This window comes from Musa acuminata, chromosome BXJ3-5 (genome assembly GCF_036884655.1).
Source record: "Musa acuminata AAA Group cultivar baxijiao chromosome BXJ3-5, Cavendish_Baxijiao_AAA, whole genome shotgun sequence".
Classification (NCBI taxonomy): domain Eukaryota; kingdom Viridiplantae; phylum Streptophyta; class Magnoliopsida; order Zingiberales; family Musaceae; genus Musa; species Musa acuminata.
The window spans coordinates 30,780,653-30,793,744 of NC_088353.1; the positions used below are offsets into that span (position 1 = coordinate 30,780,653).

Genomic DNA, 13,092 nt, shown 5'->3' on the forward strand with positions numbered 1-13,092 from the left:
CACAAAGACATAAAAGAACCACCAAATCAACATTCCGAGTTAAAAGAGAGAATCGCTAGCCAGTTATTCTATAATAACATAAGCTTTGGAATTTTTTAATTTACATGGTATAGTATAGCAGGAAATTAAACAGCAACATTCGAAGTTGTCTACATGGATCCCCTTCAATGATATTCTATATACTGAAAAGAAAGATTATTGGCGTGATTGTTTAAAGCTCCAGCAAACAAGAGACATAATCTCTTTGTACATTATTTCTAGTATTTCTACCCAAGACCCTTTTCTCCTTTAACTTCTCCTGGTTATGGCACCTTTAGTTGCTGACTTGCTATTGTTAATTTATGCACCAAATAATCTTCATCAAAAGTGTCTAAAGCAAGTTATGTAGTTTCGAATAATGCCACTCATACCGGGCGGTACGTACCGGTCCGTTAGCCGACCGGTACACAGACCGCCTGTTACCGGATGGTATAGGTATATATATATATATATATTTTTTTTTTTTTCTTTTTTTTTAAAGGCAACGTCGCCTTTTATAAAAATATTTTATATATAAAAAATTCTTTTATATATAAATAATATATATATATAAATGAGGCGACATCACCGAATTATATATATATATATATATATATATATATATATAAACCAAGCGGTATACCGAATGGTATACCGCTCGATATACTGTATCGTACCACACCGAGCGAATGTCGAAATGCTGGTACGGTACGATATTTCAAACCTTGGTCTAAAGAATATAAGACAATTTCACTAATACTGTAAATCAATCCGATCCCGAACTTATCCTCAAGGCGATAAGTTCTCCGGTCTTATCTAGTACTATTACATATAAAAAAAAGCTTATGCAAACATGTGTGAATAAGTCAAGCTCATATTCCACAAAAATATTAAATTAATATATACAATCATTTTTTTAGCCACTTGGGATTGGCAATACAGATTTTATTCACAAATTAGATCGTTCAAAGACAATATCATCATGAAGTCCAAAGGCCACCATGTCCTTTTTTAATAATTTATTAATCAAGCATTAAGATGATAATTTTTTCTGTTCTGGAACTCTAATGTGAAAACTGCAGCATAGATTGATTTTCTTTAGGTTTTTGGCATATATGCCCCATCAAAGAAGGTCTATTTGCATATATATACCCAAAGGGGCTTCTTGTAAAATCAAATATAAGCAACACAGCAGCAGTACTTAATTCTAAAGGGGCTTCTTGTAAAATCAAATATAAGCAACACAGCAGCAGTACTTAATTCTAAAGGGGCTTCTTGTAAAATCAAATATAAGCGGCACTGCAGCAGTACTTAATTCTAACGGGGCTTCTTGTAAAATCAAATATAAGCAGCACTGCAGCAGTACTTAATTCTAAATGGGATTCTTGTAAAGTTATAGAGGAAGCCAGTGCCATAAGACTTCCATCATGAAGGAATATGAAAAGGTCAATATGCAGACAACCTACCTACATGTGAAGTGATTTTTGAATCCATGATACTGTGCCATTGTGGAGTAACTCCAATATAAAATACTAAATATAGTAATCAAGCTACATGAGAAAAAGATGCACAATATGTACACAGAAAGAAAGAAGATGTATTAATTGTCTGCAGTAAAACCTTTCATTTTGTGCAACCCGTAATAATGGTGCATCTACCCATCTCTGAAACTTAAGAAAAAACATATGCAGAATGAGCATTAGTGAAGGATCTAGCTCAATCTTCTTGCCAAGCAGTTCACCAAACCTTGGAATATACCCCCAAGCATATATAGCATCTGTAATCTGCATAAATAAAATAAAATTTCCATGTCAAGGGATGATAGAGAAATCTTAAATATAATCATTAGGGGGAATTAAACTGGAATATTCCTGAATAAAATTTCTCAAAGATTTTCCAATTTGGCAAAGGTTGTCTCAGTACTCAAGACATACCCAAATCATCAGCACATAGCAGCTTAAGCTGCTATTTTGACAAAATTACTCAACTATTCATATCCATTTATGGGTGATCAATTACAAATATAAAATTTGAAGCCCAGTAACAGTTTGAAGTCCATCGAAATTTTAAGTTAATCTGCTGCAAGCACAAAAAATCAATTTATCATTTAACAGGAAATTATAATCACAGCAGATAATGGAATGTGAATATGAAATTGAAAAAAATGAAAATTGTGAAAGCCATGGAACGTGCACTTTAGTTCTTTTGATTGCTTGATAGTCTAGTTAGCTAGTACACTCGAGAGATGCCTTAACTCTGGTATTATTATCATATAAAAAGTAAATTGTGTCATAGAGACATATCATAATACCTAACAAGAGAGTTGCAAATCAACACCAAACCCAACAATTATAAAGTTGTTATTTATATCTGAATTATTTGGTCTATGTGCCTCACTAAAAATTTTACTAGTATTGTCTGCCTTTGAAAATAGTTTCCGTTCAGAATCCCAAGCTCAAATCATCCCAGCCAGCATAGAGCAGTATGTTCAAAATAGGCAATACATGCATGGAGCATTTGGTTCTGAGTTATACTTTGTGGCTAAAGGTTAAAGATCAGTTACAAAGATGGCAATGCAAGGTACACACACAACCTTCATTTCTTAATCAATAATTTAAATTAATTGTACTGACAGGTAAATGCTGACCCAAACGCCAAACAGGTATAAGGTACAACCATAGCAGAGTAATTCAAATATAGAAATATTTTTATATTTTCTAACCCATCCTGTAAGAATGTATGGTATCTGTTAGGGACTGGTCTTTAAATCCTTACATAAACTACCTAGAAATTTGGGTGAATATATTATGGTATCAGGCCAACCAGCTTTCTCAATGAGTTAATTATTATATTATCTGTGACAGTATTGCCACTTTCAGTAAATAAGGAATCTTTCAAGAGGTTGATCAGTAAGATCCATAGTTGCATCCCCTCTTTAAAAGAAATATTTCTTAGCATTCTGGTTATCACATAGCATTCCAATCTCACCATCTTGTTGGAAGAAGATTGATAGCATATGCCAATCTTTTTATTAAAAAGACGAGAAACTTTTATAAAATAATTAATTGTGGAGTTCCTAATAATGGTTTGTCATGACATTTGTTGCTCGGTGCATTACAGCTGTCAATGGGCAGTGAGGTTACAAGAATGTCTAGTTTATCATACAAGGAGATGGTTCATCTTGCTTTTCGTTTCTTCCACACTGCATGGTTGTTAAGAACTAAACCATAAACCCTTCTTTGTGTCAGAAAAACTTTGGCACTATCAACCATACATCGGAGAAAAAAAAAGTTCTGATATTACTACACAAAATATTTCTGGGAGTAAGAATAATTAAGGCTAAATCTTATTGGCCAAATCTTAAACTAAATTATAGAATAGTACCACAGAAAATGTAGAAAGAGCATCATTGTCCAAATTAAGAGTTTTAATCATATCTTGCAAGTACTTCTGCAACTCTGACAAATGCTGCTTACTTTGTACATTTTCTTCAATCTGAAATGTTAACAAAAAGAAAAAAAACAGTTACAAACCCACTCTAAGAATAAAACCATCACTAAAATAAAAAATTAACTGAAAATAAACTTGAGTAACTGATATCTTTCTCTGTTAATTGTATATCTATATGTGTCTCTCAGATAGTAACATAAGCAAAGATAGAAAGAAAAGGATAAGCAAAAACTGTAATATACTTGTGCATACGATAAACAACAATAAAAGTTTAGATGAGAGAATAAACAAGCTGCACAATGAAAAGCTATATGACAATTACACTGTTAAAGAAACATTAGGTACCTCTTTTATGCACTAGCACAGGAGTTTTCACCTCAATCAAAGTTATTAGCTTCTTTTCTGGCTCAACTTCTAGGCCTCAGCAACAGTTTGCTATAAAGGTCTTTAGACTGACCCACTGACTTTAAAGAAATTGAGGCATTTTTCCTCAAGAAAAAATAAAAAGCCTAATACATATATATACCAAAGTAACTCAACATTCCTTTCCTTATAACAAGCAAGGGGTATGGACTGTTACCCAGGAAAAACTAGTTGGACCAGTTGGTAGATGTCTAATAACAAAAGCCTCATCTAGTAGAGAGGTTTCATAGGGATTTTCGATGAAATAGTGGAATTTTGGCCACACATCCTCAAAATCACATCCAGAAAGTTCCACTCTCAGAACCCACTCTCAATATCCCATTATCCAAATCCTTCCCTCCAAATCCAAAGCCAAGTTCCCTATGGAACTTCCCACCCTATTAATAACCCAGGTTTTTGGTTCCAAGCGGTACCCATGGAACTTCCAAAACCTAGAATTTATAAATTTTCACGCATAATTCCCATAATTGAAATCCCCCGATAAAAACAAAAAAAATTTCCTTGTTAAAAACTTGGAGAAATATCTGTTTTTGAGTTTGGATTCCTACTTGTAACTCTTTGCAAAAACCACGGAAATTTTATACCCAACAAAATAGGGCCTTAGAAATTTCTTGTTGGCTAACAACAGTAAGACAAAATTCTTCTTACATCGTAAGTAAAAGAATGTCAACAGAAAAAAGGTATTCTCTAAGCTGTGTCATGCCCTATCTGCTTAAGTAAAGGATTCAAATGTCTAAAAATTCTTGGTGAAATTCATCACAAGATTGAGCATTTTCAACCACTCTTCTAACTTCTAGGTTCTATCACCAACCACCTCCTCTCAATTATAACCTTTTATGTTGCCCCCATGTTCTCCATCTCCCCTATTCTACCACCCAAATCTATCAACCCAACTAAACATGTTTCAATCCACTACCCATCACACACCATCCCCCTTACCATCCTTACCTCTTCCAACACCATCTTCATCATCTACCTCCCTATCAAAGTCTCAATTCCCTCCCACCCTACGAAACAAGGGTTCAGAAATGGGATACTGAAATGATAAAATACAAATACTAAAATGTATCAAGTCTTGTGATTATAATACACAATATAACATGATGTAACAATAAAATCTATCTTCTGAAAATGTATTATTATCCATGACAAATTTCGACATTGCACTTATCATCACGAATAATCAAATAAGTAACTAGCATCCTACTTATCCATCATGAAAATTATTTTTAGAAACATAGTTATTTAGAAATATAGAGAACATAGCAAGAATTTGATAACTGAGTGAGATCATTAGATAAATTTAACTGATCATAATTTAACAATTAATACAAATGACATAAAATAATATCATCTAGAATTTGAAGTTGAATATTTAAATAATTCTCCCAAAAGTATTTGAAAAATATCTATTAAAGTATTTGTAAATCATCCACTAACTACCTTAAATTATTAATTCCTTTCAAAAACTTTTTAACACTTTCAAGGAAGTATTCTACATGTTTGTAAAACTAAGAAATATTGTCAAGTATCATATCTAAAATATATCATATAAAGATACGACAAGCAATATGAAGTGTTCATTTTCCATAACCTCTCACTGGGATACTCTCATCAGACTGCTTATGCCACTACTTCCACAAGTACCTGCAAGTAGCAAACCCAATCACCACCAGCCATCTAGTCTTCTTTATTGACCTATGTAACAACATATACAACACCAAATATTACAAACATGGGAGTAATACCATGCCTAGAGATCCCCATTAAGGCGTTACAATGGTGTAAGGCCTCAGACAACAAGCAGATACCCTATTCCTAGGCATATTGATTGACACATAATATATCAGCATGAACGTCGCACAGGAACATGTAATGCTGCAATTTTGTGCTACGCTACTTGTCACTTCTATTTTTGTGCTCCTCAACATAGCTAATTTCACTAATTTAAGGACCTTTCATTGCTTAAATTTGTCATCAGCATCAACATTCAAGGATGGAAGAAGACTAATTTGTCCAGCAATGTTGGCATCATCGCCAGCAATGTCAATGAGCAATGCAGCCCTAGGAGCTGGTTGGCCTTAGGGATTGCTTCAGTGGCTTATAGGGCTCATACTTCCCAAGTCAGCTGCTTATGCCCTTCATGGGATTGTGTTACCTCATAGAGGAGAATTTTACTGGCTTGGGAGATGAATTTAACAGTCAAGGTTGCTGATTCCTATTTACCTTAGGATTCGAGTAAGGTGTGATCTTCAACTTCCTCTCTTAGTCTAGCAGGGTTTCCAAATATGGAACAGCCCTAAACTAAAACCAGAGAAAACCAAAACTCTTGTAATTACCACAGAAAGACAGGTTGAATCACCATCTAACGATAGATATTACCCCTTCTTGACCAAATTAGTGGTCATAAAGTGTCCATCCGCAAAGATACAACCTCTTCATAACCTCGTAGGGTCCTGTAAGGATGTGCAAAAGAGAGAACAATTAGTGGAAGCATTAACTCAGCATCCCACAAACAAATATCTCAGCAAACACTTGATGCGAACCTGCTTTTTCCTCACACTTCTAAAGCACTCGAGTATTGCAACCCCTTGTGCTAAGTTAGCTATCGTGATTCACCTTCTCTGATCTTATCACCATCAAACTTCCGAAACACAGGAAGCATTGCTCAAAAAGAGAAAAATTTTGACTTGGCTAGAGCAACTCTCCACTTATTTTGGTCATCCCTGGGATTGCACCACCTTTTTTAATGTTTTGGCCACCTACTTTAATAAGAAAAGTGTACAACATTGCATGTTGCCTACTTTGTTCCATAGTCAAGCACCATTGTATCGAACCAAAGTCACCCACTTTAAACCAGTGATTTAAAAAGTGTTAGACGCCAAAAAATGCCAAGGTCCAAAAATGCCCAAGGCGTTAGGCGCTTGCCCAAGCGAAACAAGGTGCTAAAATATAAAAATATATAATATAATTAATAAATATAATTATTTAAATAAAAATATTATATTAAACTAAGAAAATCTTGCAAAATCACAATATCACATTAACAAAAGTCTCAAAATTCAAAACAATAACAATAATTTCAAATAAATAAAAATTAACAGTATTAAAATCAAAATAATATATTATTAATCTAATAAATAAAAAATATTGTTACTAGTATATTGTTAATATACAGTTAACAGTATACTATCGAGTCGATGTGACAGCAGCGGCGAGCAACGACAATGGCAGCGGCGAGCAACGATAGTGGCAGCGGTGAGTAGCGACAGTGGCAGTGGCAGCGAAGAGCAGCAACAGTGGAGAGAGGCAACGGCAAAGGAGAGGAAATGCCAGTGGCAGAATCGCGAGCAGGGTTAAGGTTTGGGAAGTCACGAGAGGGATGTTGGGAGGCTGATATCGATGCTTTAGTTGGTTCGATTAAACCAACTAAGGCACCGAGGTCGCGTGGTTTAACCCAGACGCTCGCCCGAGCCCAGGCGACGGGCGCTTCAGGCGAGCGCCCAAGTAGCACCTCTTTGAAGCGTGTAGCTTGGACATGAAGCGAGGTGCTCAGGCCTCGCCTCTCCTCGACCGAGCGCCTAGGCAAGCACTTGAGAGCCTATTGAAATCACTTTTTTAAGCCATCTTGATGAGAAGCCCTTCAACACTAATTTTATGAAGTTCCCTAGCCATTAACCTTTTGCCTTGCGTTGGTACATGAAGTTTGTCACTACATTCTCCACCTCCTAGGCCCCTTTTCATGACTATGCGCTCTCCCTCCATAAGGGGAGGGATCGATTGTCATATAGAAGTCCCGCCTACTACTCGTTGCCTTGCGTCCACATCGTTTTTCTTCCCAATTGGCAAATCCACCACTATGGCATTATGGCACTACTCCGAGTCTACCTCCATTCTGAATAATGCCTTATTTTGAATAGCTAAGATGGGGAACCACCTAAAATATAGCCGACGCCAAAAACTTCACATGAGATGTCAGCCAAGGAAAAGAGAAATAGTCTAACATTATCATTCTAACTTTTTTGCTTATTTAATCGAGTCCTAGCATTTTCGTCTATAGAAAAATGCTCGTAGACCTTTAGGCAAGCCTATCTCCTTTCATCTTCCTTATTGCAACAACATATTTCTCTCTTTCCCCAAATTCTCTCGTCTCTCTCCCCTCCATTCTTCCTTCTAGATGATATGACCTTCCCTAAAAAAATAGCTTATCAGGTAGGAAAGCGATAGAAGCAAGGTATTATCAATTGGAGCAGTTGAACAATATCTATTTAAAAGAACAATAGGGAAGAGAGAGACTAGAGAAATTTTTTTTTTTCCTTCTACAAAAAAAAGTAATATCTTTGTAAACAACCAGATTAAAAGGACTATGTTTCCTTCTAAAGATAAAAGAAGTAAAACCTTTGTCAACCAGATTAGAAGGACTAGATTCTCTTTACAGGATATAGTTAGATGCAGATACATGTCGGTAAGTATGAATTATATTGCAAAGTAAAGAGTTTATTTTACTCAGTTCACATGATCACCATCTAAGGTGAACAAAATCTCACTTGGTGGAATTTTTCAATGTCCTTCAGTGTAGATATCATCCGATAGATTATCCTGCCTGAACTTCCAGCTCTTCTGTGGTCCAACAAGCAAACCTGCCCTAAGAAAAACATAATTAGATTATGATAAATTTTAAGCAGATTATCATGAGATGAAAACATAAATGTAAATTTCATTCCTGCTTGACATTAGACAAAGTTTTCCATGACAGTGTGGAAGGAAAAACAATGGTCATTGGTGTATGAGATCAAGGGTTTTCGCTGAATAAGAAAAGGAGGATTGATACAAGGAAAGAAATTTAAAAGTACACTCATAGGTAAATCATTCTAGTGTTTGGTTTGGACAAACTTTTCTCCCCCAAAAGATCATTTAATTAACATCTCTAAGTAGTAGAAAGTAGCAAGTTGGTTTACTTGATACATTTATGATTTAACAATATTGACTAATATGGTCATATTTTAACCAAACATACAATTATTAATTAACAATTTATTGATTCCTGATTGACTTACAAACACTAAATAAATGTCACTGCTTCCAATGTAGGATTAATTACCCTGAGTGCTAAACACAATAGATAAGCCAATGTAGTATTAAATACCTTAATACAACATCAGATACAGAGATATAGAAAATGCCTCTAATAATTAGTCATCTATAAACAGCAAAATAAAGTATCTAATTTTTTTGTCAATTAGTTGCCCTGTTCTTACATTTCCTAGAAATAGACAAGCAAATCATAGACAGTGATATCACTAACCTCCTGTGACAGCTTTCCAAACCAGTCCTTCAGACTTTCATTCTTAGTTTTGCATGGTGAAGCCTAAAACACATCAAAAACCAATACCCATTTAATAAATGTAAGACGTAGTGCATGTTGAGCACAACTAAGAAGCAATGGATCATAGTGCTAGAGGAAATCACAATTCATAATAACAATGGATGCTAGAGGAAATAACTAGTACTCAATAACAATGGATCGTAATGTCCTAATTATTTGTGTGGCTACATAAAGCATAAAATGTTGGCAAGCCAAACACTCTACAGATTAATAGAAATATAAAATTAATCAGGAAAATTGTATATTTGAGGATATATAAAACCGATGACCAGAATACTTGCAAAATTAGCATTGCAAGGAACAAAAGTTAGAGCCAGAACAGACCACAAATAGTCATCACTACAGTCAGCCATTAGATATTTAATAAAAACAGCTTCACAAATAAAGAACTTTGTATAAAGGCTGCATATTTTTATTCAAAAAAGTATGAACACTATAGATCAATGTTAGCTCTATGATCTTCTCAAATGAATCAAATTGTACATAGTTATAAGATGACATTAATAACACTTGGCTGAATTTACATACTCATTACTCAACGTGAAAACATAACTATGGATAATTTACTCCGCCAGGCAGAACCAAAATGCACAAAGTCAAGATAACCTTTATTTTATTAACATATGAGGCTACCAGTTCAGGTTAAATGAGCAAAGAATGTAAGTTAATCTCATTTGGATCCTTATGATCTACACTGCATAATTAGCAGCCTGAATTATTAAGAACATAATCAGTTATAAAAGTATGAAAATCATATGATATAAAAAATTGCATAATCTTGTAACCAGTTCAACTATTTATTGCTTAATAAAATAAGACTAATACAAATGCATTGGCAAGGATATCAGAATTAGGCTTTGTCTATATGTTTTGTCTCCCAACAGCTTGTTATACCACTTACTTTTTAGGGACAAAGGTGGAAAGATGCTGAGTTATCTAATTAACAGGGTTTTGAATACCGGTCCGTACCGGCATACCGAGCTCTGCTCAGTATGGTATGTACCAGTATGCAAGGTCTTCAATTTCGAATAATACCGCTCGCTACCGGACGGTATTTTTTTTTTACTTATATATATATATATATATATATATATATATATATATATATATAAAGGCAACTCGGCGACGTCGCCTCATTTTTGTGCGACACACGTGGGGAGAAGAGAGGTGACGTCACTGAGGCAATGTCGCAGATTTTTTTTTTTACTTTTATATATAAATATATATATATATATATATATATATATATATATATATATATATATATAAACAGAGGCGATGTCGCAGATTTTTTTTTACTTTTATATATATATATATATATATATATATATATATATATAGAGAGAGAGAGAGAGAGAGGCGGCGTCGTCGAGGCGATATTGCCCCGCCGTGTCACGGACTTAATTGGAATTGCCCAAGCCGTGAGGCACCCTTGCGGCAAAGATGCAAACTTAACTTGATTTGCCTAAGTCACGAAGCACCCTTGTGCCAGCTTCTCGGACTTAGCTAGGATTGCCTAAGTCGTGACGCACCCTTGCGATATGTGTCCGCAAAGGGTCAGTCAATTTGCAACCTCACTCAGGTCTCAAAGGACCTGTAAAAGAGAAAGTTGATTAGTTCGAAAACGAACGACGGACAAGTCCCGACATCTCGCGAAAAGGGAAGCTTTGCAAGCAATTCAACGAACACCTTGCGTGCATAAGAGAAAAGAGGGGAAGGAGGAAAACAAGGACTTTAGAAGGTAGAATGAATAGTTGCAAGTCCACAAGCAACTGCTCACCGAGTGCCGGGCGTGAAGGCAAGTTCCCGTCAAGTTAACGTGCGAACTTGTGAAGATTTTTTAACGTCCGACAATATATCGAAGCCCCATCCAGCCCTATGCCACCCGGGGGGTTCTAGGGTGTTGAGATGGCTGACGTTTTGCGTGCAGCTGCGGCTTGCAGAAAACAAGCTATGGCATGCGAAAACGAAGCCATTTTAGGGCAGTTCGGCTTGGCACGTCGAGCAGTCACACTGCAGCGCTGCAACTTGTTCGGACATGCATTTTTACAAGCAAAAACACACAAAACCAAGGCAAAACAAGCAATCATGTCTCTATACAAGCATGCAAAAGTGACAAATGGTTCGTTGAACGAAGTTGTTGCAGGTGCACGACGACCGTTCGTGACAGCCTGGGGAGAAGAGAGGCGACGTCGCAGATTTTTTTTTTTACTTTTATATATAAATAAATATATATATACAAATATATATATATATATATATATTTATATTTATATTTATATTTATATGTAAGATATATATATATATATATATATATATATATATATATATCTTCACCTACCGATGGTACACCCTAAAACCTTAAAAATATCTCCACCTACCATGTCAGGACATACCTATTGGTACACCTTAGTAATAGTCGAAATCTGGGGTGATATTGATCGGTATGCCTCGGAACCAGTCAAAACACTAGTATCACCCAATAGAGGGTAGTCCGCATACCAATATCCTCTCGGATCGGTACATACCACCCGTACCAAGCGATACATATCGAAATTGAAAACCTTGCTCATTAAGATAGTGAAATGAGCAACAAGGTTTTATGACTTATCATAGTTTGCTAAATTGGGTATTATCGTTCACTCCAAGATCGTTGGCTAATAAATCAAGTATTGGACAATAAAATGAAAAGACATTCTTTAGCATCTGAAACTTTATAAAGTTGATGTTCATGAAATGCCTATTCCCAGGCAGCAGTTTACCATATGCAACTCTAGTTTAAAGTTGCCTCATAATGTGACTGTTCGTCAAAGGAAGAATTTGGTTTTCCCCACTATGCTCCTGCTGGTTATGTGCCAGCACAATATGCCACACATTGCACAAGCCAAAAACTGTCAAAAGGGCTTGTCACACAATACGGCACCCACCATATAATTATTACATGGGCCAGGCTGGAATGCCCTAAAATTGAAATCAAAGTTGCATCTCTCTGGATATTAAAAACTACAATGGACCTACCATCTATAATTTATCCCTTTAAAACTTGGAAATGTCTGCTGACCAACTCCCTACCTGATATCAAACTTCATTGTTCAGAATCTCATATAAAGAGAATTCTGGAGAACAGCACAGCACACTAGCTGACCAGCAAGGCCAATCAGCCTGTATAAGTATTCAATCTTGGTGGTTCCACTGAAAAAGAATGTAGACAAAGAGATGTGTATGATTACAGGATTGCAGAAGTATGGTTGTTTTCTTTTGGACAGAATTGCAAGTCAAAGCTCAGCCACAACAAAATCCCTTCAAAAATTTTATCAAGAAGCAATTCGATGGAAATGACCTCAATAAACAGTTGAATTGTATGAAAATGCTAGTATTTACCCAAGATCCAGAGCAGTGGCCAGATAGTTCTTCAATACATTCAGAAGCACCATGTTTCTTTTCATTCCACAAAGCTTCCTTGTTCTCTAGAAGCTCTACAATAAGTTCTTTCACCTTGAACTCCAACTATTTTAACAAAATTGAACAGTATCATAAGACAGATGAACTGCATTAAGAAACAGCTAACAAAGGGAATGTCTCAGGAAAACATAGTACTTGGGAGGTCTTCAATAGCAGTACTAATAGACAGTCTTCATCCACTTGCTCTGATATCCCTACAGAGGTAACTATTTCCCGGAATTTTCTCTCGATGCTCTACAAGATAACAAATATTACAATAAGTCAGGAGTTATGAAAGAGTTATTTCAAGTTTAACTGCAACAAGTAAAAATAAAGATGTCAAAATATCATTAAGTTAGTTGCAAGCATAAACA

The 13,092-nt window shown here is 35.5% G+C and overlaps 1 protein-coding gene across 3 annotated transcripts in view; it reads right to left on the minus strand.

Moving 5' to 3' along the window:
* Positions 1-13,092, minus strand: part of LOC135638753 (uncharacterized) — a 77,347-nt gene that overhangs the window by 53,443 nt on the left and 10,812 nt on the right. For all 3 annotated transcript variants that reach the window (XM_065152089.1, XM_065152088.1, XM_065152087.1), the window contains 6 exons: positions 12,875-12,973; positions 12,659-12,784; positions 9,197-9,259; positions 8,439-8,531; positions 3,403-3,513; positions 1,639-1,802 (listed from right to left, as the gene is read on the minus strand). In XM_065152089.1, the coding sequence (XP_065008161.1) occupies positions 1,639-1,802; positions 3,403-3,513; positions 8,439-8,531; positions 9,197-9,259; positions 12,659-12,784; positions 12,875-12,973 (656 nt within the window). The remainder of the gene's footprint in view (positions 1-1,638; positions 1,803-3,402; positions 3,514-8,438; positions 8,532-9,196; positions 9,260-12,658; positions 12,785-12,874; positions 12,974-13,092) is intronic.